Here is a 25,724-nt window from a genome sequence, read left to right as displayed (position 1 = left end):
CAACTTGACACCCCCCCCCCCCAACTGTGGTGAGGCAGAGAAAAGTTGCCCAGCCGTCCTCTCGTGCCAGAAAGCACCGGCACAGCGTGGAGAGAGAGGGAGAGGCGCTACTGCAGGGGACACACGGGCTTTTTGCGCGCCAAGAGCCTTCAGAAAGATGGGGCGGGGGGCGGCTCATTTCCAGCTTTGCCAGCATGGCTCCTCGCATTCCCCAGCTATGGCAGACGAGCAGCAGGCAGAGCATTCCTGCCTCACCCCATCCCGGCTCGCCGTAGCTGCATCTAAGCCGAGCGGCCGCCTCTTTCTCGTCCTCCCACTTTGGGCTGACGCGCTCGGAGCGCGACGGGGAGGAGCCATGTTGGGCTTCGCCGTCTGACTAGGAAGCGGCGCTCGCCGGCTAGCAGGACAGGGAGAGAGGAAGAGGAAGGGAGGAAATGAGGCTGGCGGGGCCGCGGGGAGCGCTTTCCCCTTATGCACGCGCCAGCTGAGGCGGCGGCGGAGGGCTCGTCTGTGGCAGGGAGGAGATGGAGGCGGCAAAGGCAAAGATGGGCTCTGAGGACGTGCTTCGGCAGACCAGCCGGCTGGCCTCTTCCAGCGCCCTCTTGCAGGTATCCGTCGTGGCGGAGGACGGAGGCGAGGCGGTGCTCGCTCAGCCCTAGCCTCGTCCCTTTCCCTGGCTTCTCTTCGGTGACTCGTTTGCAGAAACGCCCTCTCGACCCAGTCATGGATGCCTCTTCCCGCAGTTTGAATTGCTTGCCTCCTCTCTGCAAGAGGTTTGCGCAACGGACTCGCTGGCCACCCCTGTGGCTTGGTTGCGTTTGGTTTGCTTGCTTGCTTTTGCACCCTGTCACCTGTGCGTGTGAGAGAGAGACATCCACAGATCTTTATTCCCTCGCAGAAAAGACCCTTCGCCGGCGATGACACATTACCTTGCTCAGTGGGTAGTCTCAGCTGTTGTTGGACCTCAGCTCCCATCATCCCGGACCGCTGGCGCAGCTAGCTAGGGATGATGGGAGTCGTAGTGCAACAACAGCTGGGTCCTCGAGTTTGAGAAACACTCTGGTAGAGCAGGGGACTCGTAATCTCCGGGTCGTGGGTTTTAGCCCCACATTGGAAAGAGGATTGCTGGCAGGGGGTTGGACTAGAAGTCCCTTGTATGATCCTGCATTTGCTTTCCTTGTATGATCCACGCATTTGCATTCCATTTGCATTTGTGGTCATGGAAGAATATGAGGCATGAATTTTTTTGGAGCCGGACCCAATTGGCGTATCTCCTCAGATAGTATTGTCTGTATGACGTCATACTGATCACACAAGAGTGTTCTTCAGCATATGTGAACAGGACTATTGGCTTCCCAATAGTCTATTGGACTGTTGGTGTCCCTGTACAAGTACACACATGTATAGTATGGACATGCTCTATACATGGGGTTTGTGCAGCCTCCTTCACATGTATTTTGGAGCATCTTTCACAAAAGTGCCTTCTCTAGGGATAAGTAGTATTTGTAAAATGTTCCTGAGCATCAATTTCCCAGCAATGCCCACTATTTGTTGTTAGAATAAATTCAGAAAGCTGTGAGTTCATGCGATTCAGTTAACTGCTTCAAATAATTTGTGACTTGTGGCAGAATATGTGCATAGGAGAGAGCTGTTAATCAACAACACAAAATTGTGTAATTTTAGGGCTGTTCCTTATACAGTGGTACCTCGGGTTAAGTACTTAATTTGTTCCGGAGGTCTGTACTTAACCTGAAACTGTTCTTAACCTGAAGCACCACTTTAGTTAATGGGGCCTCATGCTGCTGCCGTGCCGCTGGAGCACAATTTCTGTTCTCATCCTGAAGCAAAGTTCTTAACCCAAGGTACTATTTCTGGGTTTGCGGAGTCTGTAACCTGAAGCGTATGTAACCTGAAGTGTATGTAACCCAAGGTACCACTGTATTCATGTTTGTGTTCTTTGCTTTCTGTATGTCTCAGCATAAATAAACAGATTATTTATTTAGTGTTTGGTTCCTTGTGTCTGAGTAAGACCTAGGTTCAAATTCCCACTAGGCCAGTAACGCTCACAGGGTGACCTTGACTTAGTCACCTCTCAGCCAGACCTACCTTACAGGGTTGTTATGATGTTAATAAGGAGAGCCACGTACATCACTTGAACTCCTTGAATAAAAGTTGGGATATGAGTGCAATAATAAAGTGACTTCCATTTCAGGAATGCGGTTTTAGAAGCCTCAGGTCATAACCATATCTATGCACACAGTGGAGACCATTTCCCCCAGGACTAATGGCATCAGGTAGATTTTCACTGGGATTGCTGCTGGACAGGGAAGGAACAAATTTCTCCCTATACTCTTCAGTCCTGAGGAAAATCTGTCCTTTCCTCACCTGCTCTAAATTAAAATCAAACAAACCCTGATGTGCTTTCAAGTGATGTTCTAAGTGTCCTGCCTAGCTTGGTGCTGAGAGGAACATGCATAGAATTTTTGTAGTTGTGTAGTCTATATGGCTGTCCTCCCATGCTCAAAATTATTATACAAGAGAAAAGGTGCCTATGTTTTCCTAAGTTTGAGTTAGGCTGCTGGTTATACTCTAGGTTGGAATGTGGGAAGACAGGGCCAAGTTCACACGAAATGCTAAATCATGATTTAAAGTTGCAGATCATGTCCCGCTCCCTCCCATGAGGCTGGGAGGATGAATTTTGATTTTAGTTTGGTTTTGAAGAATCTTCGCTTAGTGTTACCTATGAACCAGAGCTTCAGTGGGCCTAGTATAAATCTATCATATTGCAGCCTTAGTACTTATGGCTGAGGTAAAATTTGTATTCAAGACTTCCAGTTTACATAATTAGTAAGTTGCTCCTTGAATCTGATTTTGTTTACATGAGTTGAAAGCTAGTGTAAATTTATTTCCTGTTTCACTCTATTTATTTATTTATTTATTTACAGATACTGTTCCGCCTAATTACATTTGGGTTAAATGCTTTTACCCTACGATATGTTTCAAAGGAAATCATTGGCATTGTGAATGTAAGGTAATAAATAGTAATCTGTTTCTTTTAAGGTATGAGTGATTCATGATTCCAAATTACGGCAGTTTGTCTCACTATATTCTGTTCTATTTGATTTCTTTTTAAACCTGGGCAGTGACAAAGTAAATTACTCCACTTAACGTTTTGCTTGGCAGGGATGCTGCAAAGAGACATTTTGAATGGTTTAGTTGAATTAATGTCTGCTGTGTTGTCTAAATGCAAATTTGAATTTGTGATTCGGTTTCTTGGACAAATGAATTTCCATCCTCTAGTATGCAAATCTATAGTACTATTGAGAGTGCTGTGTTTATGCAGTAGTTTATGACTTGGGTGGAGATTCAGTAATTTTTAGTCTTTCTTGAAATATGATGTGTGGTGTGTACCTCTCTGATTTTTATTATATTCTCATGGTGTTCTTCTGGGGCGGGCATTCCAATTCCACCAAATGTTAGTTTTGAAACATATATCTATTTTTATTGAAAATCTCATCTGTCTTATGGAATGCAAAGTTCTCTGGTTTTTCTTTTCCTTTTGCTAGCAGTGAATTGAAATATTGAAGTTGTTTGCATGCTGTACTGTTCTTATGTTGTTGCTGCTGTTTTATGTTGATGGTACTGTTATAACAATGCCAACATATAACAACGTTAACATATAAAAAACAATTGATACAAAATGTACTGCTGAAACATTTGTCTGCCTGAGGCAGCAGTATAGTTTTGCATTTGGTGATATGTTACTGTAACTGTTGGCATTCCCTGCCCCCAACCACTTATAAGGGGACAAACAAAATTTGGATTGTCAAACAAACAACCTTCTGTGCTGTTTATTATTGGAAGTTTTTGTCTCATTGACAGTTCATCTTGTACTGAAATTACTCATTTTCCTTTTTTAAAACGTTTAGGCTGATGCTGCTTTATTCTACAGTTGTTTTCTTAGCCAGAGAGGCATTCCGAAGAGCTTGTCTGAGTGGAAGTACAAGGAGAAACTGGACCAAAACATTTAATCTTTTGTGGACAATGTATGTTTAAATAAGACATTGGAATCCTCAAATTAATTACTCTCATTAGCTCACTCAGTTAACCCTTCCCCCATTTCTCCTCTTATGTCTAAGTACATAGTAAAAACAAAATACTACCATCCTAATTTATTTTCTCTGGCAAGGGTTTCACCTGTCATCCTGGAGATCATACTTGCATTTTCAAAGATTCAAAGCAGATGTTCCACTTGCTGTAGGAAGCTTTATTCCACAGCAGGCAGTGAAGTATTATAGGATACATTGGCTCATTTGGCTTCCTACATTTTAAGGGAACAGGTAGGACCCCTGGAATGATAGGTGGCCATCCTAGTTTCAGTTTGTAGCACTTCTGATAATGTCAGAAAGGTTAAATCGTTTCGAAGTGCCTGTTTAATTTATCTGAGTTTTACGTGTACTTTTGAAAAGGTAGGGCAGCCTCTTGCTTTCAAACCATGAATGAATCAAAGAGTGAGCAGTTTAGTTTTTTGGTTTAGTTAAGGTAGAAAATGGAATAAAGGGACCCCTGACCATTAGGTCCAGTCGTGGCCGACTCTGGGGTTGCGGCGCTCATCTCGCTTTACTGGCTGAGGTAGCCGGCTTACAGCTTCCGGGTCATGTGGCCAGCATGACTGTGCCACTTCTGGTGATCCAGAGCAGCGCACGGAAACGCCGTTTACCTTCCCGCCGGAGCGGTACCTATTTATCTACTTGCACTTTGACATGCTTCTGAACTGCTAGGTTAGCAGGAGCAGGGACCGAACAACAGGAGCTCACCCCGTCGCGGGGATTCGAACTGCCGACCTTCTGATCGGCAAGTCCTAGGCTCTGTGGTTTAACCCACAGTGCTACCCGGTCCCAGAAAATGGAATACTTACCGGTAAATAACTCAGTACCTATCTAAACTGCAAATGAAATATTTGAGCTTATCTGCGGTGCTGCGTTTCTGGGATTTAACTCTTGTTTCATGAGAATCTAATGCATATATTAACTACCATGTCTACATGAAGCACATCTGGGGGTTGATGTAGCTTCTAAGTCAGTGTGCAGAAAGCTGCCTTAGATCAATGTAGTGGTTGGGGGTTTGTCAAATGGAAAAGTGTAGATTTCTTGAGGAATTGGGTATTTGTATCGGAAAGTTTTTAATGTTTTATGGTGTTTTTATGTTTATTGGAAGCCGGCCAGAGTGGCTGGGGCAACCCAGCCAGATGGCTGGGGTATAAATAATAAGATGGCTGATGAATGTCCCATGCATTCTAAGGGGTAGTGTAAGTAACTTAGAAGTAGCCTATAAATACAGATGTACAGAAAACAGATGCACATATTTTTGATGTTGATTTTATTTGGACTCCTGGCTTGCAAAACATTGAACTTAGCACATTTATAAAAATTGCAGAGAAAAGGACAACATGTGATACTGTCTAAAGGACTCATCTTTTCAATTTCCATAGAGTCCCCTTGGGCGTGTGTTGGTCTGTATTCCTGGGCTGGGTCTGGCTAGATATACTTGAAGTTCCTGATGAAAATGCTGTTCCTTACTACAACTTTGGAGTGGTTGCCTTTGGTCTTTCCGCTGTAATTGAACTTCTAGGTGAACCTTTTTGGGTTTTAGCCCAAGTACACTTATTTGTAAGGCTAAAGGTTAGTAAAATGTATGCAGCATTGTTCTTGTTTGGGTTTTTATTAATGTGACATATATAAAAATATATATAATTATATGGACTGGTGAATGAAGCAGTGAATCATTTTTTTAAAAAAAGCTGTTTAATGTTTGTTTTTAAAAAAGAGCCAGTTTCACTCTAAATTTGGAGAGCGTGATGTACAACAATAAAACATTTTTTCATTGTCTTATATTAAGTATTGATTTAGGAGCTGATATAAATAATTTGTCTGACTTGCACATAATGCTAAACCATGGTTTATTTAACCATGGTTTAGTGTTGTATTCAAACCTTGCTCAGCAGCTTAAGTATGGCTTGTACGTGCCATACTAAACTTTACCTCTTATGAAAATAGGCTTAATTGCAGAGACTATTTGTCACTATTACAATTAAACATTCTTAAAGATGTTTGAAATGCAAAATCTGATCACAGGATTTTTGAAGCCAACACATGTAAGAATTGCCATTAGGAACATAGTGTCTATGTCTAACATGCTTTTTGTATATTCTTTGTAGGTAATTGCTGAAAGTCTCTCAATCGTTTGCAAATGCTTTTTGACAGTTATTTTAGTAGTTACGTATCCTCACTGGGGGCTTTACATCTTTTCTTTGGCCCAGGTATGATTTCTGCCATTTTTACTATTGTCTCTTTGATCTGATATAATAATTTTAGTTGAAGAAATTAACATTATTTTTGCTATAGCTTCCATGCTTTGGTCCCTTCAGTTTTTCATGGATAAAAGCAATATTGCAGTCCACACTATTAGTACCTCTATCCCAATATTAGGCTAGCTTAAGATAATGTCAGATCAGGGGCATAGTCATACACAAATACACTTTTATTCAACAAATGTTTATTTTAAATCGACCCATTATACATGGTTCATAAGGCTGTTGGGTAGATCAGTTTAAAGTCAGTTGTATTTCAGTTAAGCATATAAAGAAAATATTATTTTGGACTGTTAGGCTGCAACGCTTCACTTTCATGCTTTGGCGTAGGCCCCAGTGAACTGAGTAGACATATATAGAATTGTGTTGTTAATTTAGGAGGAAAAAAACTATAAGAAGCTGACCTTTTTCTGGTCCATTTAAGTCCCCCACAAAAACTGGTGTGGAAAGGATCAGGAATGAACTTGTAATAGAACTCATGAAAACCCTGGCTCTAATTTTTGAGAATTTTCTTAATTGTATTAATTTGGATTAATGGTAAGGATAAAAATGCAAGAAGTAACTACAGAGCCTGGATAGCTCGGCTGGTTAGAGCATGGTGCTGATTATGCCAAGGTTGCAGGTTCGATCCCCGTATGGGACAGCTGCATATTCTTGCAACGCAGGGATTTGGACTAGCTGATCCCCAGGGTCCAACTCTACAATTCTATGATTCTATGAATTGCAATAAATAAACTGAGCATCATAATACCAGATTGTTCATTGAGCATCTTTGTGATAACAGTCAACAGCATGTTAAGCTCCTCTATAACTGCTTGTATTTCAGTGCTTTGATTTAGGACTGCACATCCTTAAAGGCCTTGTGAGAACTGCACAATCACCTGTGTTCTGTTGATGAGGTTTCTGCAGTTCCAGCAGTCTGAAAAAGGCCCACTGCAGTTGCAGTTTAGGCAATGCCCACATGGAGGCGCTGGTTCATGCATACAGTGCCAGTGCTGTGAGGCCTTAAGCCTGGGAGCTGCCATCATGTCTGAACTGGAGCTGAGTACTTGGCAATTGAATTTTACTGGTATTTATTTTGTTGCTGAAGTGGAAATGCTGCAATAAATGCTATGCTGTGTAGCTAATGAGATTTTGTTCTTGCAGCTTCTATACACCAGCGTTCTGGTTTTGTGTTATATAATGTATTTCATGATGTTTCTGGGTTCTCCTGAAGCAACCAAAAAATCATTTCCAGTTACTCGTATGATATCTGTTTTACCTAATTTTGGACAAGATGAGGTAAGTAAAACAGCTTTATGTTAAAAACCAACTATTCATAATTTTGACGCAAGAAAAAATGATGATCATGTACAGCCATTGTCCCAAGTTAATTCTTATAGTGAATCTCATTATAGGTGACTTGCTTAGTGGCCATCAAATCAGTGCCATGCTGCCATTTTCAAAGTCTCTTTAACTGCATTTCACCTGTTAAATTTTATTGCCTGGAAAAAATAATCCATGCTTTCATTCATACAACAAATACCTTTCTAAAACTTCATACCTCAAATGGTTGACTGACTTTCATTTAAAAGCTATTATTATTATATTTCTATTTCCAACAGAGTAGCCTCTGTTCACCAGCTACTCACAATTTCCCATATATAATTTAACAAAAACGTGTGGATTTTTATGAACAGCATATCCCAATATTTCTTGCATTACATTTATAAGTCTCTACATAATTTATATTAGTGTGTATTTTCACTTTGTCCTCTTTTTAGCATAGCATAGCTTTTAAATACATGTATTTATATTTCCAAATTTCTCTAGATATTAAAGTTCTGTGTAGTTTTCGTTTTTAAAATGTTTTCTTAGAATGTTGGATATAGTGGCTATTTTGATTTCCCTACATCTTTTGCTATATCTTGCTGCCATTTTACCACAGGTAGTGTAATTTCTTCTGACAAATTCCATAATAATACATTATTTCTGTGAGTCAAAGCAAAAATGTTTAAAAGAAGCCAACACTCTGGATGAAATAAGGTTTTTCTATATACACATTTTTACTCCATTACGTTAAGCCAAAATATTATCTCAAAAGGAGCTTTACAAACCTTTATGCTTAAATTAATATTTCAGCTATAAAAATACAGTATCATCCCCAGTATTTTGATTATATGTGCCAGATACATTTATAAAAGACGACTTGCATGAATTGAAGATGCTGACTCGTCTGGTGCACAATACATTCAATAAATTGTGGAGCAGAGATTAAATTTAATATAGTTAAGAAATCCATGCATGAAAAGAAATAAAGGTCCCATTTTTCAGCCTCTGTATCATTGAATATATTAAGGTGAAAACAGACCTTCTAACTTTAATGGAACTTGACATTGCTCGGTTTGCATAAAGTTTGTAAAACTACTCTGAAATATTTCAGAGAGGAAAGGGCTGAGGTGGAATGAACTACTGTAAACCAGCCTTATTAAGTAAGAATACAGTTTCAGCTACTCTAATATTAGATTTAAATTTTTCCTCCATAGAATTCCTATTTACATAACCAAAGTATTACATTTAAATCTCCAGAGACTATTCTTGTCTCATAGCACAGTAGATATAGTTGACCCGCTTTTGTCTATAGCTGATCCTAGCTAAATCTTCCTTAGTGGGGATGGTATTGCAGGGAAGTGAAAGAAAATATTAACACTGTATTGTGATAAAAAGCAGCACACTTGACTTTTATGAAAAAGCATAAATTAGCTTAAATGGCAGTGAAGTATAGCTGCTTTGGTTGTTCTGTTAGGAATTTTGAAAAACAGCTTACATACTTGTGAAGGAAACTAACAGTGCAGTAGCCATAACATAAGGAGGAATTTCCATATTCTGTACGGAAATATTTATAATGAGTATTTATAAGAATACATTTCTGAGAACAAGCTGCCTGGATTACTTTACTAGCAAAATATTAATTGCCGTTCAGAATAAGAGAATGAGAGTACAGGTTTACATAGCATATTAGATTGTATTGTTGAATTTAATATTTGATTAGTTATAAGATTAATTGTACCTAACCAGATCTATAATATCATGCAGCAGAAAGTTTACCAGTCAAAACTCTAAATAGCAACAATTTGCCTTTTTTCTTTCTGCAAATAATATTTCTAATAATTGCATGCTTCTCCCTTTCATGTACTTACTCAATTACAGTTGATATAATAAAATGCAAGCTTCATCGAAACTGTTTTTCAGAGTAAAGCTTAATGGTCACAAAAATATTAAGAGTGATCAAATACCAACAAGCAATTATCATTTCGAAAAGCATACTTGGCTAGAAACCACTTCGAGCAGACTTTAATATCAATAATTTTTTGCATCCTGCCATGGCATCAAGGTATAATTAGGCAACTGAAATAATTTAAATACCTTTCACTTCAAAAGGCCTTGTCTTACAAATGTCTGTCTGCTTTGCTTATCAGAAAGCTGAAGCTTGCTGTTCTGAGATATGTGCTTGAGGAGTATGTAACTGTTCCTATCTACAAAGTCAAGTGAATTTTTTGTTTGTATTCTTGGTGCAAAAATGTATGCTGTGTCTGATTTGGATGATGGAGCGCTGGTGTTGGATCTGAACCAACCATGTCTTTGTGGCAGTTAGCTATCGCCTGCCCTAATTGTGCAGGGAATTTTGTGGCAGCCTGGAGGGCCACAGTGTAACAACCCGTGGGCTACATGAAACTTGTACAGCCCTGAGCAGAGTACCAAAAGGGTTTGTAATTCTGAGTAGCCAGTTACAGAGTTCTCACGGATGATAGTATTGTATGAACTGATGCTCCATGGATGCAGTTCTGCTGCAGTTGCCGTGATGTAGCATCTCCCAAAGTGCTGTGACTGTAGAAATCATGATAGGAATTTATATGTGAAGCCATTTCAACATAATCCTTGCACCTAGAATACGTCTCAGGGTGCCATGTCAAGGTTGTTCACCTGTGCGAACCAGCAATAGATAGTATTACGTGCATGTTGTACACAGTGTACTGGTCATATTGATGTCTTAGGAGTAATAATTCCTTCAATACTTCACAGTAATTTTATATCTATTTAACTTTCAGGAATTTGTTAACTGGGAAGAGGCTAAATTGACTTGGAGTTTCTTTAAGCAATCATTCTTGAAGCAAGTTTTAACAGAGGGTGAGTTTGATAGCCTCTTCAACATCAATTTAGCCCCTCTCTGCAAACACCTACGCCCAATATTTTGCGGTTTCCAGAATTGTTTGTTTTTATAGCTTGGGCTTAGACAGCTAGGAGAAACGTGTTTGTTGTTGAAAGATACCAATTTGGTTTTGCATATTCATTGGAATGTGAAAGTTGTAGATAAAATATTTAGGAAGGCATATACTTACTTTGGGTTTTCTCCTTGGTCCTTCATGCTGTGGTTTCATTGTTAAATATTCCGATATGCACTGAATGCTTAGTGGAATTGTGTCACTATGGTGAAATGATGACATGGTATGTATATAATATCTTTTTATTCATATGGACCAAAAATTGTACAATTGGCACTTGTAACCTTCGGTAAAAGTTTATTAGCAGCTCATAATCATTACTGGACTTGGCTCTGAGCCGATGTTGAAATAATAATTGATCAGATGTCTCTAACAAAAGCTGTCTCCCCCTCCCTTTCCCCTCTCAAGTATCTATCACCTGAGATATCTCTCAGATCATTCCTAGGGTTCTAGTTCCACAGCTTCAGAAGTTTTGTCGTAGTAAAGTCGTTACATTATTCACTTTGCTTAGATCTTATTTTTCAACTTCTTTTATTTCCTTACGCGGTTAGCGATACGTTTACAAATATCTATTGCTCCAAAATGCAGGGCTGTAACAAATGCAGGGATGGAACTGCTGAGAAGCAGATTTTGGCAAAGCATTAGAAAAAGTCTGCTAATGGTAAGAGCTCTTTGACAGGGGAACCCACTGCCTTAGGAGGTGGTGAACTCTCCTATACTGGAGATAATTAAGCAGAAACTAGATAGTTATCTTTCAAGGATGCTGCAGTAGCATCCTCCTGAAAAATCCTCCTTTTAAAAACAATTCTCCACCAATTAATAAGAGAAGGAACCGCATTTGAAAATTATATTAAGAAGGTTTAGTAAAGTAGATTTGAAAAAAATAAACAAAAGAAAAGAAAAGGGAGATAAATCCTTACGGGTAGAACACAGGCTTTTTGTTGCAGGTATCTATCTTCTGAGATGGTCAAGGTGTGTTTTATTAGCATCTGTCCTTTCATTCTATATTTTGCAGCCTTCTCAAGTGCCTGTACTTCCTAAAAGTTCATTTGATTTCCACAGCTGGGCTTCCTTCTAAGAGCAAGCGGGTGGGGAGACTGCCTGCTGTGTGCCTGAAAACTTTATTTGTTTTTAAAGTGATGCCTTTTTTACTTCTAAAGAAATAATCAGTACAGAGAGATTATTATTTTTTTAAGATTAGAGGAAGCTCTTCCATTAAAGACAAAATCAGGAAGTGTACTGATCTCTGCAGCTAACTTCCCCAGCTTCACAAGTGTCAGTTAAAAGCTATGGGGAAGATATCATGTGGTAACGTCTCCTATGAGATATTTTGGGGTCAGGAAATGGAGGCTTCAGAATCCTGGAGAAATCTACAAAAATCCTAAAGAAATTCTGAAGTACCTTGAGAACGATGCAGAAAAAAAATGGAAGCCTCTTTCGCAGGAGAAAGGAAATTTTCGAGAAATTGGAATACAAGATTCAGCATAGTGCTATCCTGCGCTGCGGATTCTGCATTGAGCAAGCTGGGAGTAAATGACCTCCAAGATGGCTACCAGCTCTTTGATTTTGTGATACTGAATAGCAGTCACTGGGTCCGACATCTCTTGTGCTCAGGATAAGTTTGAAATTTCTTGTTGTGCAACCGCTTGTAAGTATAATGGAAAGATAAATAAATACTAATATTAAGTATTACTTTTGTAGGTGAACGGTATGTCATGACGTTCCTGAACGTGTTAAATTTTGGAGACCAGGGTAAGCAAGACATTTTTTTATATTACCTTGGTTCTTGAAATTGGAAGAAGCGTTCTTGGCTTACTTACTGTGGTTTGTTTGCACCAACCAGCATGCTTTCATGCTCTCCTTTAAACCACAGTTTATTCATGTGAATAAGGCCAGTAAATGGTAATCTGATTCCACATTCATTTAGAAATGTGGTAAGTCTGCAGATGAATGGATATAAAATAAGTGCAAAGGCGGCAGCTTTCTTTTTAATTTGAATATGGAAATGCATTTAATTATGTTTGGAACTTTAAAAGTGATTTACCTCTTCTGCTAGTGCAGGGCTGTCCAACTTCCAAGAAACTGGCAGTGATCTATCCATTGTTGAGCTTTTTTTGGAAAAGCTTCATCAAAGTTGTTAAGCTATTTGGGGGGAGGATGAGCCAAAGTTGTTGGATCGACCAAGGGCACCCCGTGATCGACCGGTAGATTGACCTCTTGGACACCCCTGTGCTAGTGGAAGCCAGCACAAGGACTCTTGCTAGTGCAATAGGACTTTCTACCATTCTACCCCCATGCACCCATCACACCACCCTCAACTCCACTCTGGAGGCCCAGGAGAACCCTCAAAACAATGCATGGGGGGGGGAAGATTGGGGAAATTGTTCTGTTGGGCAAGCAGAAATGTTTGTACTGGAACGGTTGCCTTAAGTTCTGCATCCATTTAATTTTTTTCTTCCTCCTTTTAAACCAAGCAATAATTTTACTATTAAACACTTAATTAGATGTTTCTGTTTATTTATAAAGGAGTGTATGACATAGTGAACAACCTTGGTTCTCTGACGGCTCGATTTATATTTTTGCCAATAGAGGAGAGTTTTTATGTTTACTTTGCTAAGGTTCTGGAACGCGGAAAAGATACCAGGTTTCAAAAACAGGTAAATTAGTCTTATTGTTCAGTAGTCTGAAAATGTACATTTAAAGTGAAGGATAAATATCGTTTACTGATTTAAAATAAGTGTATGCCAACTTTCACTGGGCATTTTACATAAATAGAATAATTCCTGGGGTTGGATCCAATGTTGTTGATAGGGAGGAGACTATTTTCACCTGCTTGCCCCTTTTCTTCTCTTCCAAAACATCCCACACTGTCCCGATGGGTCCTCTCTACCAGATTTGGGGATGTGATGGGGGCTTCAGAGGAGAGGGTGAATATATGGGGGGGAAACCTTTTGTTTTCTGCTGACGGAAGCCTCCTCTAAACCAAGAAGTTTTCTGTTATCAGGGTACCATTGGATAAAATCCTTTCAAAATACTAGGCTTGACAGATAATTATGGGGGATGAAGTGAGAATAAAAGTTAATTGTGCAGTCATTATCAGAGATAAGTAGATGATAAGGTTATGGCCGTTGTCTTATTTGTTTCAATTTTTAACAATGGCTTTTAATACTTTTTTCCCTTCATAAGTAGCCTTGAGTAAGATTTATCATAGAATGAGTATGCATGTTGAAATAAATAAATAAAAATAATGGGTTGTATTCAGCGAATATCTACTCACAGTAGAACTGTTGAAATTAAATGTTGGTTGAGTACAAACCAGTAAATTTAAATAATGCTGTGGTCCTGGTGTGTATATTTGTCAATCTACTGAAATTATATGGTTGGAGGGGGGTCTACGGTTTAAAAGGACTTGGGGCAACTGAAGAATGTGTATTTGAATGGGACTTACTGTGGTTAGGAGTGAGCTATTAGTGTCTAAAGAGACGCTGTGCCTATTTTTAGTAGAGAAGCTAAGGTATGCTCATATATCTCACAGGAGGATATTGTAAATAAAGTATTAGATGAGTTCAGGGTCAAATGCTCTAGTTAAGCATAGTTTTAGTTCAGGAACTATATTCTATATCATACAGTACGATCTCTTATTTTTAATTTTTAATTATTTTCTGCAGAGGTAGAAGTTGCATACTGTTGTGTAATTTACCAGAAGTGTTAGTGTTCTTGGTTTTCTCTGATGCATTAGAAGCTAGTTTTTGTCAACCTGTTTCCTTTGTCACAGCAGATTCTCAGGCATTTCTGATCTTCTGTTTAATGAAGGGTTTTGTGCAGATTAATTAAGTTCTGCCTGGAACTTGCAGCACATTTGATATATAAATATGGCTGCTATTGAATATGTTCATACTTCTAGACACAAATAGTCTACAATTATTATTGAAAATTATTATAATTTGCCATTAACTAGCCAAGTAAAAATAGTGAATTGTAAAATCTAATTATTCCACATATAAATTTAACACAGTAATCTGGCATATGTTGTTTTGTTTTGCCTATTAAATGAATGCAATTCTTTTTTAGGATGATATCTCCATGGCAGCAGCTGTATTAGAATCACTGTTGAAACTTGTGCTTCTGATTGGCCTGACTATTACAGTTTTTGGTTATGCATATTCCCAGTTGGCACTGGATCTTTATGGAGGTTCAATGCTCAGTTTGGGATCAGGTAATGTCACATCGCAGCTGCCTTTCTGAAAAGTAGCTTCATTTTGTGAAAGCTTCCTCAGTTTGCTTTTCATATATGAAAGTGCTATATCCACATGGAAGAACTAACACAGAGAATCCGATCCATTCACATTGCATGCCCTACGATGTCTGTTTCAGAAATGGTGCTTTTCCTTGTGTTCAGAAATTTCATTATGTACCGTATTTTTCGCTCTATAAGACGCACCAGACCACAAGACGCACCTAGTTTTTGGAGGAGGAAAACAAGAAAAAAATATTCTGAATCTCAGAAGCCACAACAGCAAGAGGGATCGCTGCGCAGTGAAAGCTGCAATCCCTCTTGCTGTTCTGGCTTCTGGGATAGCTGCGCAGCCTGCATTCACTCCATAAGACGCACACACATTTCCCCTTACCTTTTAGGAGGGAAAAAGTGAGTCTTATAGAGCAAAAAATACGGTATACCTTATGGAAGAGCAATCTAGGATGGTTCCAGTATAACATTTTGCATGTCGCTTTTAGTGCTGAGAGAAACAGGACATCTCTTTTCAGCAGTGTAAATCATTGTATTCTTGAGTACTTAGCCCTCTTGAAGATAGTAATCACTACAATATTGGGATATAAATGTTTAAAAGCTCTAAAAAGAAGATAAGATGGATACCTCAAAAAATTGATCCAATACTGATTAATAGAGGAACGTTCATTTTCTATATTATATGCTGCTTCTCAGCAGAACCGGACTTAGATCAGGCTTCCTGGCATGCAGTTTGAACTTTGTGGTTTTAAAAATTATCAGTTAGAACAGTTAACTGGAAATAATCAGCAGCTACATTCATTTATTTATCTAGATAAACATGCATAAGATCAATCTGTATTAGCAAAGCTGCTATACTGACTTCAAAAAGGCCTTTGAAACTGTGTGGCAGGGTTCCTAGTAAGAATTGTTGTCCTGTTCCAGTTAGGGGCGTGAACTCACTTCAGAGAAATTGTGAACCCAGACTGAATCAGGCTGCTTTGGAGAGATTTGGTAGCTGTTTGAAGCAAAGCAGAAGCCCTTCAGATTGGTTTTAAGCTAATCAGACTGTTCCTGAACATCCAGGCCTAATTCAGAGGCACATAGACACTGGGTCTTTTAAAATTCATACTTTCCCCCCAGCTCTCCATATAAGCAAAATGCCAGGGAGGGAAGGAGGAGGAGCTTTGAGATTGATAGCACTATAAAAAAATAGAGAAGTAAATAAAATTTCTATTTCACCCTTATTCCCAATGGAGCAGATCCCATCTTCACTCTTCCAATATCAAATTTAAATGTGACTACTCATCCCCTGTGCATTTCACCAATTTCCCCATGACATATCTCTCCTCTCTCTCTCTCTCTCTCTCTCTCTCTCTCGCACACACACACTCACTCTCTCTTAAGCAAACTCAAAACTTAAAGTCTACTTGCACAAACATCCCTGCACCTATTTTTTCTGATATTTTGTAGGCTTCATCCACTCACAAACTGCTACTGTTTCTGTCAAGTTCATCCAATTCTGTAAAAAAGCAAATAAGCTGTCACTGCTTATTGATTCTCCCGTTATAGTCAATGGAGTGGCATGAAGCTTCACATTTTCTAAAGTCAAGTTCTGATTCAGTCACAAAGTGAAAAGTGTCCTCCAAAGCAGTCTGAACTGAATTGACTCACTTCTTGAAGTGACATTGAAATTGAATTTTGTATTTGGTGCATGCCCCTAGTTTCAGTCAGAATTGGGTACAGTGGTATCAGATGGAATATACTTTTTGTGCTTCTGTTATTTATTTCAATAAAGTCCCCATCTAGAAGTGATAATTCATCATGGTTGAAGTGAAAAGGGAGGAGGCCATGTGTCCATTTGAATTGTGAGACCAGGTGACTGAGTGGAAGGTAACAAAGCAGAAGAAAGAAAGGTCTTCTTCCTCTCTTGAACATATATTGAATTTTGCAGATGCCAAGAGTGATATGGGGTTGGGGAAAGAAATCAAGGAGCTCTCCAAAGTATTGTGGTAATAAATTACTTCAGTCTCCCTCATATTGGTTGGATAAATGCAACAAAAAAGGGCAACATTTTCTAGACTGGGTCTTAGAACTGCTTGTCATAGACCCACCAGAAGAGTGGCAACAACCCTGGACTAAATTCTAAATGTTGTCCGTGACTTAGTACAAAATACAGATAGGTAGCCGTGTTGGTCTGCCATAGTCAAAACAAAAAAAATTCCTTCCAGTAGCACCTTAAAGACCAACTAAGTTAGTTTCTTGGTATGAGCTTTCGTGTGCATGCACACTTCTTCAGATACACATGTATCTGAAGAAGTGTGCATGCACACGAAAGCTCATACCAAGAACTAACTTAGTTGGTCTTTAAGGTGCTACTGGAAGGAATTTTTTTTGTTTAGTACAAAATGTCATACTGTAGGTGATTTCTGACTAAGTCATGCTCAGGGTAGTCTCACAGAAACAAATGGACCTTCTCAGAGTATTACTAACATTGGATATTGGCCATTGTGTCTTGCTGCTCAAAAAACAGTAGGGATATATTTTGTTCTGAACATGATTTTTTTTTTTAAATAACATGGATTGCAAGTTGACAGTCTGATGCTGTTATAATTCATTAATGACATGTTAAATTGCGTTAATGCACAGATCTCAGCAATGAGGGATTTCATTTTACTAATCTTCTTGTCATAATATTTTCTCAGGGCCAAGTCTCCTGCGTTGCTATAGTTTATATGTCTTGCTGCTTGCTGTTAATGGGGTAACAGAATGTTTTACATTTGCTTCAATGTGTAAAGAAGAAGTGGACAGGTGAGTTTAAAAAGGGCATAGTTCCATACTATTATTTAGCTTTTCTTTGATTGCATGTAACTTTGTATGAGGATATTTTATACAATACACACCTCAGAATAATGTGCCTGATAACTGCTTGATGTGTCCCATTGCTAGAAAATGTAATGATATGAGGAATAAGTGCTTACATTTGAATATCTTACATTGTTGGGAATCCTGGGAACCTTCTGAAGGGTGTGGGTTATAATGACTCTTGAATAGGTATTTCTCTGAAATCGAATACATATATTCTGTTCTTTCTGTTTCAGAGCTACTTATCTTTTTTCTGACTAGACTCTCCCATTCTTGCTTAACTGATAGTTCAGACTTGTCCGCTGTCATAGGAAATGGGATTTAAAGTGGTGCATTCTAAAAAAAGCATTGAAATAATTCAGTAGGTACTAAAAAAAAATCCTATGTTCAAATAATAATATACTTTAAAGTATATGTACTTACAGATCTAGATGTGTGCTTATTATTACAAGAGAGAATGCTGTTGCACTCAGGTCCTGTTTGCCATAGTTGGCCACTGTGAGAACAGAGTGTTGGATTAAATGGGCCTCTGCTCTGATCCAGCGGATTCTCCTTACGTACTTAGATTATTATTATTTATTGAATTTATATACTGCGCTATACCCAGAGGTCTCAGTGCGATTCACAAAATAAAATCAAAATATAAAACCACAAAATACACAATCAAAATAAAAACAACCAACCCAATTGTAATGATCTCTGGCAGACTCTATGGCAGTTTTATGTACGTTTATTAACAAAAAGAAACATCCAGAACATAGTTTCTCGCCTGCTCTCATTGATGATAGTTGTTCAGTCATTGCTGCTCCCACAGCAGGAAGGACGCCAAACTCCCACCTTTCCCCTCTTGCCCTTCCGTTGCCCTCTTATCCAGTCTCCTAGAAATGGGACTGAGAGGCTGCCCTCTGTACTTTCACTTGACACAGTCTCAGACCTCTGCTTATCTGCTGATTGCCTAGCAATTCTCTGGCTATCTTCCAACTCTTCCTCTTCTTGAGAGCTAACAGTGTCTTCCTCTGGAAGGGGAGTCGAACTGCCCTTTCTCGACTGTCAGCCAGTTCTCATCTGCAGTCTGTCCCTCTTCCACTTAGCTCAATTTCTGAGTCTGACTCTTCTTCCGTGCACTGGTGACCCACGTTCCTGACACCAATAAAGCCCCCCCCCCCCACATTTTAAAAGGGCATAGGATGTCAATCAAATCAACCAAAGGCCTGGTTAAAAAGGACCATTTTTGCCAGGCACTTAAAGGTGTATAATGAAGGCACCAGGCGAACTTCTCTGTGGAGAGCATTCCACAGATGGAGCCACTGCAGAGTAGGCCCATTCTTGTGTTGCCACCTTCTGGACCTCTCGAGGAGGAGGCACACAAATAAGAGCTTCAGAAGATGATCTCAGAGATCCTGGAGAGCCAGTGTGGTGTAGTGGTTAAGAGCGGTGGACTCGTAATCTGGTGAACCGGGTTCGCTTCCCCGCTCCTTCACATGCAGCTGCTGGGTGACCTTGGGCTAGTCACACTTCTCTGAAGTCTCTCAGCCTCACTTACCTCACAGAGTGTTTGTTGTGGGGGAGGAAGGGAAAGGAGATTGTTAGCCGCTTTGAAACTCCTTAGGGTAGTGATAAAGAGGGATATCAAATCCAACCTCCTCCTCTTCTTGCGGTTGGCCTCATGGTGAGCCATCTCTTCAGTGTGTAGATTCTAATGCCATGTGCTCTACAGACATCTGTGCTTGCTTGGGGTACCTTCTGTGCTGCAGTAGCTGAAGGATCTTTTAAGTCCCATCTATCTTTATAGAAATGTCACATTGCTGAAAACAAATGTTGAGCTCCATGCTGTTTTGAGATTTTGAGTTACATATTTAGGGTAATGCAATGTACTTTGCTGGCCACTGTCACTGCAACTGAGAGAGTGAGAGAGAGTTTTTTTTTTGTTATTTCATTTTAAATTTGCTTTTTTCCCAAGTACAATGCACTTTTATGGCTGAGGATTTGTAAGATGTGATTAATTGGAAACTACAGCACCAGCAAATGTATCCTCTAGTGAAAGAGAACATCCTTGAAGATGCTCATTACAGCATTCTAGACGAAGATCAGTACAATGTTGACTTATCCTCATTTATCATTTTCATGAATTAGTTATTAGCTCACATTTCCTTTACATGTGTGTCTTTGTGAACTAATGAAGCCGTCTGACATAGTACAACTGTGTGTCAAGTAGAGATATGAACTCATTTGGAATAAAGTTTGGGATAATATGCAGGGATCTTGTGTCTTGGGAAAATATTTCTGCAAGTTAAATGTAAATGGAGAGGGGGAAGACGATGTTCTGAACTATCATAGAATTGTATAGAGTTGGCAGGGACCCTGAGGGGCATCTAGTTCCATCCCCTTGCAATGCAGGAATCTGAACTAAAGCATCCCCGACAGATGGTCATCCAACCTCTGCTTGGGATGTTTTGGGACATCCCAAGATACCATTATAAGCCTGCAACCACAGAGCAGAAAAATAAATATTGAGAGACAGTAATTTTAAGACCCTTGTCCTGCTCTTCACGCCTGCCAACCTAGCAGTTCGAAAGCACCCCCGGGTGCAAGTAGATAAATAGGGACCGCTTACTAGCGGGAAGGTAAACGGCATTCCGTGTGCTGTGCTGGCTCGCCAGATGCAGCTTGTCACGCTGGCCACGTGACCCGGAAGTGTCTGCGGACAGCACTGGCTCCCGGCCTATAGAGTGAGATGAGCGCACAACCCTAGAGTCTGGCAAGACTGGCCCGAACGGGCAGGGGTACCTTTACCTTTTTTACCTGCTCTTCAGCATAATCAGTGTTATTTTGATACTAGCTGCTCTAGTTATCACATGTGTAATCTCACCGATAAACAATGTTCTCAAGAATTTATGAGCACTTCCTTTTAGAAATAAAACTTTGTAGCTATTTAACTCAAGAAACCTTTAATGCTGAGATGAGAAGAGATACCAAATAACCGTTTAAATACACACTTGAGGTGTACATTTTTAGGCTCCAACATATGTATTTATGTGTTTAGGAGTTGTTTTAAACTGTTTTTAATATTGGGTTTTTAATGTTGTTCATGGTGAGTGGCCTGGACAGATTCCCAGGAACCTGACAGAGTTCCCTGGAGGGCCACAGTCAGACTCCAGGCCTAGGGTTCCACAACCTTGGTTGAGAGTTACAAACCCCAGGTTTATGTGCCTACCCCCCCCTTTCTTTGAGGTAGGCAGGAGGAGATCAGAACTTACTGCTGCTTTTAACTGCTTTTTCAGTTAAAAGTAGTTTGTTTTATCTAAACTCAAAATCATGTTTAATCTTAACAATGGTATGTTTACCTGTCATTCACCTGATGTCACATAACGTCAAGTGATTCAGCTTGAAAGGAGTGCACAAGCATGTATTCCCAGTTCTTCCTTTCGAGCTATAATGCAGCACTCTTAAAGTTGGCAAGTCTTTCTGTGGCAGCAGGTGCCCAAATTTACCTCTGCTCTGAAAGAACAACTACCAAGTTGGGGAGTTCAGTATTAGATATATATATATAATCAGTGTACTCATGTTTATAAAGCACATTTTGTAACAACATAATTATATTTAAAAACAGCTTATTGTGTCACTAAAATAAACAAACATGAAGTCCTTTGTAACAATATTAGATGTGTTTTGACCATTACTTTTTAATCTACATCTCCAGTGTCACAATAATCACAATTTCATATATAAAAATATTGAAAGTAATATCCTGCCTCTTTGCCCAATATAGTATAATAACATCAATGGTATAATAGTGGTTATATTTGTAAAGTAGACAGAAACGGAATGTTCAAGGTAGTATGATTATGAAGAGCAGGCGGAAGAGATTGAATCTCTCTCTTTCTCTCTTACTATGTCTGGAGCACTCCTGCTTTTGCTCAGATGGATAAGTTGTCTGGTTAAAGAGGCTAGGGGAGAAAGTGGACAACTTTTGAATGTCATATTAGTTCAGAAAATAAGCCAATCTATTTCTAATTTGGGGGTGGGTGGGAGGTAGCTCGGCTTACTTTCTGAGCCAATGGTTGGGAGTTGATCCATCTCTATTGCTATTCTCATATTACAGATAGGAAGCTCGTATATAGTAGCTCATCTATGGCTATCTATTGAGTTAATAGATACCGGAAGATTTTTATTGGAGACTTGCTGATGAGTCATAAACAAATCTCTTAACTACTAACGATTGAGACTTAACATATATGCAACCAGATATGGGTCTGCTGCACTTTACCATTGATAATGAATTTTCCTCCTCCATCCCATTCATCTTAGAAAGCAACTTGTCAAGCTCGTAAAAGACGAATACTGAAACCATACGAACTGTTCCTTTTTTGTTTTGTTTTTAGGTACAATTTTGTCATGCTTGCTTTGTCCTTGGTTTTTCTGTGCATGTCCTATTTCTTGACCTATTGGCAAGGCAGCATAGGATTCATCTTTGCAAACTGCTTCAACATGGGGATCCGAATCGCACACAGCATCCGCTACATCCACAACTATTTTGCACAGACCCCTTATAAGCCTTTAAAGGGCCTCCTTATATCACCGTTGCTGTTGGTTGTTTATGTCATCTGCGGAGTGGCCACGGGCTTTTCAGAGGTGGGTAGTGCTTTTTCTTTGTGCTTTTGTTCTGCCAGAACAAGTGAATAAAGTAGTCCTTTTTTTGCTAGTAAGTAACCTGCAAGTTAGTTCCGGTTTATGATGTACACAGAGCATATCTACAGATATGCATAAGATATTGAAACATACCCACATGTAGAGAATTAATTTTTTAACGCTTTGAAATGTTATTTCTTTCTTTGTGTTATTTATTTATTTAAAAAGTTTCTCACTCAGTTTATCATAGCAGTGCACAACTTATTTTTACGCACACACAAAAATATAAAACTCAGTAGACATGAATGAGTGAGCTGATGATTCAAATGCTTGGGTGAATAAAATTGCTGGTGGAAACACTAATGAAGATGCTAATGAACAGTCTCTGAGGGAACACCGTTCTGTAAAACAGAGTGACAGAAGTTTGTAGAACCTAGACTAGCTTTTATGTGATTGTTTGGCCTACCTAAACTATCTTATAAACACAGGGAGGCTTTAATGGGTTGTAGTTTGGTAAGCATTGGTGCAAAAGTATTACTGTGAAGAGAATTACCAGGTCTGTCTTATCTCTGAATTGGAGCATGAACCATAACTTAAAATAATATATTTCTTAAAACAGTAAGTTAACATTCTGTCTTTCTTTCTTCGTAGGTGTTCCTGTGCTGTGATAAAGGGTGGCTGGCCAGGTTAATTCACGTTGCTGTAGGAGCACTGTGTTTTACAGCAACTCTTGCCACTATATTCTTCACAGAGACCAAGCTGATCCATTTTGTTAAGAAACACATTTTGTCAAGATATACCAAAGAAGTGCTAAAATAATCATGTACAGGCACCAATTGGCCGACCATGCCCAGGAGAAAGGCCTCTGGTTTCTTCAGAAAGGTATATTTAAATACCTTTTTCATTTCGTTGTAGATCATCTCCCAGAAAGCCTTAATCCTTGGGCATGTCAAAGTCCTAGTTTAACCTCTGATGTCTCTGGGAAGGGTTGGAAAATAACCCTGCCTGAAACTCTGGTGAGCTACTGCCAGGATGTTCCAGGCATATCCAACTCCCAAGAGACTGTGATCTACTCCCAGTATAAAAAACATGGCAGTGATCTACCCATTGTCATTGGAGGGAGGAGGAGCGTGCGTGGGGGTGGGTGGGTGGATTGCCCAGAGTTGCTGAGCTTTTTGGGGGGAGGATTTCTGTACAGTGGTACCTCTAGATGCAAATGGGATCCATTCCGGAGTCCCATTCGCATCTAGAAGCAAATGTAACCTATGTTCGCGCTTCTGCGCGTGTGTGGGTCATGTTTCGGTGCTTCTGCGCATGCGCGTGATGTCATTTTGAGAGTCTGTGCATGCGCAAGTGGTGAAACCCAGAAGTAATGTGCTCTGTTTCTTCTGGGTTGCCGTGAAGCACAACTCGAACGCGCTCATCCCGAAGCACATTCAACCCAAGGTATGCCTGTATATGAAATGTATATATTTGCTATGGAGGAGATATACGGAGAATTAAATACGTAACTACTATAATATACAGGTGATACTGTCCGTGAAACATACACAACTGATAACAAGGTAATTCACAGCAATTTAAGCTGATACATTTGTTCAAAACACCAAAATTACACCCGTGGCAAGCAACTTGGTAAGTTTACAGCGGAAGGTTACTGCTGCCCAGTATATGAATGCAAATATTACACATAAACTTCACTTGCGGAAGCCAGCTGGAAAGTACTGGGCATTACTCTTGTGATGCTACACTGATGTCACATTGAACTGTAATATACTTTAGAGACTGGAGGTCACATCACTTGACTGCTTCTTAACTCTTGACAGTTAGTTTACTCCCAAATTTTATTCTAATCCCAAAACAAAAAAATAGTTAAGAACACTGGAGTCCAGCTATTTGCACTGGCCAGGGCGGAAGGTTTTTTTGGGGGGTGGGATGGGGTGGATTTTGCTGTGGCAGCATGAGGCTGGTGCAGCAGAGAGATTGGATTAGGCCTATTTCTGGTAACAAACCAGAATGCCCCATTTGGGAGGTATAATCTGCTGGTACCTTTTGCTTACCTGCAGTTTAGGTGGGCCCAGCCAGGAGTTTGAGAGAGGTGGCGTCCCCCATGCCAGGACAACCGTGCAGAATGTGGTGGATGGGACAGCTTTGCCTCATCAAAACACCCTTCAGTTTGGTGGATTGCTGTGCTTAATAGGTAGTTTGTCTGAAATGTCATGTAGCCATGCAAAATTGTTGTTGGACTATGACGCATTTTAGGATTGAATTGCTTTACTTTATTGTGCCTGAGCCTGGAAGGCACTATAAAAGAATTTAAATTAATTTTTTTGCTGCCCTTATAAGATTATTGTAATCTAGACAAGCATCTCTGGCCCCTGTAAAAAGTGCTGTTTGTAGCACATAGCTGCAAACCCCTTAACTACATTGGGACCGCTGAAGAAAATGAGATATTTTTTCCATGTATTCTATATCTCATGATTTACCAGTAATTCTTAAAACAGTTGTTAGTAAAAATGGATAGAAGAGGCATAAAATAAGCATAGGAGATTTTTCCTCATTTAAAATTAGGATTTTCATATATTGATGCCTTAACTATTTTAAAAATAGTTTTGAGGGCTGCTGTAAGCTAATGTTTTGAAAGCCTTATAGGGGAACAGGAAGATTATCTGGAGAACTGGTAAATACAAAAGCCAGAATACAGTATTACAAGAATATATATGGACAAATAAGGTTTGTTGTCAGTAAAGCTGAAACTTGAAAAGTATTAAGAACATAACTGTTTACTATAAACATCTCTTATTTTGTTTAACGCAAACAAATCAAGCCTAAAAGCGACTGTTCCTATTTCCTTCAGCTTGAGGTATTGCAATGTATAGGATTGCACTAAAAAGGCCTCATCACACCTAAATTTTGAACAAGGCTATAACAAGTGTGTGTGTGATATGGTAAGAGTGTCAGCCGAATCATATTCTGCACTATAATGAAACTATGGTTGAGGAAGTATGTTCTATGATTTACAATTAGAAAATGGTTCAGCTGTCTGTTTTGAAAACTGGACATGTAGGAGACATAATTTGAGGGTGGTCCATACAAAATTTGGGGGAAATTATTATTATGATGAATGAGTTAAACATTTGCTAAGAGAGTAGCATGTTGACAGATGCTGTGCATTTTTCTTTTATGGACTATGCTAGGGTATTTTTTAAAATAGCCATTTGTACTGCATCTTGTACTGGGGAAATGGTTTGTTGTGTTAGTTTAAAGGGCACATCTAGTATGTGCTGTTTTGACAAATAGTACTTTTGGTATGTAGTTTTTTTTTCTTATTGAAGAGACATTTTTCTGGCCAATGTTAGTCTATAGACTTGAT

The 25,724-nt window shown here is 39.4% G+C and overlaps 1 protein-coding gene across 6 annotated transcripts; it reads left to right on the top strand.

Annotated features, from left to right (window-relative positions):
• Nucleotides 1–353: 353 nt before the first annotated feature.
• Nucleotides 354–23,176, top strand: RFT1 (RFT1 glycolipid translocator homolog). 6 transcript variants are annotated; one of them, XM_028718821.2, is made up of 13 exons: nucleotides 371–608; nucleotides 2,946–3,031; nucleotides 3,930–4,046; nucleotides 5,492–5,681; nucleotides 6,218–6,319; nucleotides 7,517–7,651; nucleotides 10,459–10,537; nucleotides 12,334–12,384; nucleotides 13,159–13,289; nucleotides 14,704–14,848; nucleotides 17,563–17,668; nucleotides 22,105–22,354; nucleotides 23,003–23,176. In XM_028718821.2, the coding sequence occupies exons 1-13, from the start codon at nucleotides 525–527 to the stop codon at nucleotides 23,168–23,170; spliced, it is 1,644 nt and encodes a 547-aa protein (XP_028574654.2). In that variant the 5' UTR covers nucleotides 371–524; the 3' UTR covers nucleotides 23,171–23,176. The 6 variants fall into 6 exon arrangements, with proteins under 6 accessions (XP_028574656.2, XP_028574655.2, XP_028574654.2 ...); XM_077924801.1 differs by having other exon boundaries at nucleotides 578–608; nucleotides 2,946–3,026; XM_028718824.2 differs by lacking the exon at nucleotides 371–608 and adding an exon at nucleotides 621–773 and having other exon boundaries at nucleotides 2,946–3,026.
• The last annotated feature ends 2,548 nt before the right edge of the window (nucleotides 23,177–25,724 follow it).

The sequence above is a fragment of the Podarcis muralis genome, chromosome 2, assembly GCF_964188315.1.
Source record: "Podarcis muralis chromosome 2, rPodMur119.hap1.1, whole genome shotgun sequence".
Classification (NCBI taxonomy): domain Eukaryota; kingdom Metazoa; phylum Chordata; class Lepidosauria; order Squamata; family Lacertidae; genus Podarcis; species Podarcis muralis.
Note: the sequence above shows the minus strand (reverse complement) of the source record. Positions and strands in the feature narration are given on the sequence as shown.